The sequence below is a fragment of the Myotis davidii genome, unplaced genomic scaffold (assembly GCF_000327345.1).
Source record: "Myotis davidii unplaced genomic scaffold, ASM32734v1 scaffold164, whole genome shotgun sequence".
Classification (NCBI taxonomy): domain Eukaryota; kingdom Metazoa; phylum Chordata; class Mammalia; order Chiroptera; family Vespertilionidae; genus Myotis; species Myotis davidii.
In genome coordinates this window covers 1,708,063-1,709,450 of record NW_006296417.1, presented here as the reverse complement: position 1 = coordinate 1,709,450, position 1,388 = coordinate 1,708,063, and the positions used below count along the sequence as shown (strand labels likewise).

General features: G+C 53.0%; 1 protein-coding gene across 1 annotated transcript in view; it reads left to right on the top strand.

The window, feature by feature from the left end:
* Positions 1 to 1,159, top strand: part of SYNM (synemin) — a 12,025-nt gene extending 10,866 nt beyond the window's left edge. The window contains exon 6 of the mRNA XM_015569110.1: positions 572 to 1,159. Coding sequence (XP_015424596.1) covers positions 572 to 853 — 282 coding nt within the window. The 3' untranslated portion in view covers positions 854 to 1,159. The remainder of the gene's footprint in view (positions 1 to 571) is intronic.
* Positions 1,160 to 1,388: the final 229 nt, after the last annotated feature.

Below are 1,388 nucleotides of genomic sequence, written 5' to 3'. Positions count from 1 at the left end.
CTCGACACAGGTCAGGGAGCCACCAGGCATGTGACTCCAAGCAGTTTCATGCTCAAAGGGAAAGAAGTTTACAAGGCCCTGTTTCTGGGGCAGGGGAGGTTGGTGATGATTATTACTTTTTTTAAACTATCCACTGAGCCAAACTGGTTCGGCTATTATTACTTTTTAAAAATCTATTTTTAACCAATTTCAGAGAGGAAGGGAAAGGGAGAGACAGAAACATCCATGATGAGAGAGAACCATGGATCGGCTGCCTCCTGCATTCCCCACACTGAGAATCAAGCCCGCAACCCGGGCATGCGCCCTGACTAGGAATCGAACCGTGACCTCCTGGTTCACAGGTCGACGCTCACCCACTGAGCCACCGCCAGCTGGGCACGAGAAGACCCTTTAGGCACCGAAGTCTTGCAGAAACCCAAACCCCTGAGCATGCTGCCTTCTGTGGGCTCATTTCCAAAACATGGGCCCTGGCTGGTTCCGTGGGCTTCCCGGAGGGGCTAGGCGAGTCCGCAGGCAGCAGGACACAAGGCAGGCGGTACCGGGGCCCAAAGGAACTGCGTTTACCTTTCAGATGGACGTGAGCCCCACGGAGGCGGCCCCCCGCTGGGCCCGAGAGACCACGGTCCTCTTCGCCACAGGGACGGAAGGGGATGCTCACAGCAGCACCTGGAGGGAGGCCGGCCGTGAGGAGGACCAGGCTGCCCGCGTGGGCTCCCGGGAGCAGGCCGTGTTCGACAGGACGGTGCAGCTGCAGAGGATGGTGGACCAGAGGTCGGTGGTCTCGGACGAGAAGAAAGTGGCCGTCCTCTATCTAGACAGTCAGGCGGACGAGGATGATGGACACTGGTTTTGATGACGTCTTTGTGTTCGAGGGTATTTGGTTTTGTAATGTACCAACACGCAGAGGCCTTGGCTCATTGTAAACGGGTGTGTGTGTGTGTGTGTGAAGTTCCCACTCTTCGCTGAAACCTCCCCCATCTTTTTAATTTCTCCAAAGAGGGCGCCAGGTAATGTCAACTTTCTCTGCAGCCTGGAAAGGTGTCGAATGAATGAATGAATGAATGAATGCGTGTCTTAAAAGGCGCTGGAGTTTTATCTGAGTTGGGGCTTTTCAAAAATACCGTTGATCTTTGTGGTCTTAAAAGTTTTTTTTTGTTTTTTAAATATATTTTTATTGATTTCAGAGAGGGAGTGGGAGAGAAACATCCATGATGGGAGAGAATCATGGATCGGCTGCCTCCTGCACACCCCTTACTGGGGATCGAGCCCGCAACCTGGGCGTTGAACAGTTACGTTCTGGTTCATGGATTGACGCTCAACCACTGAGCCACACTGGCTGGGCTTAAAAGTTCCTTTTTTTTTTCCCTGGGAGTTTTCGCTCCTGGGGA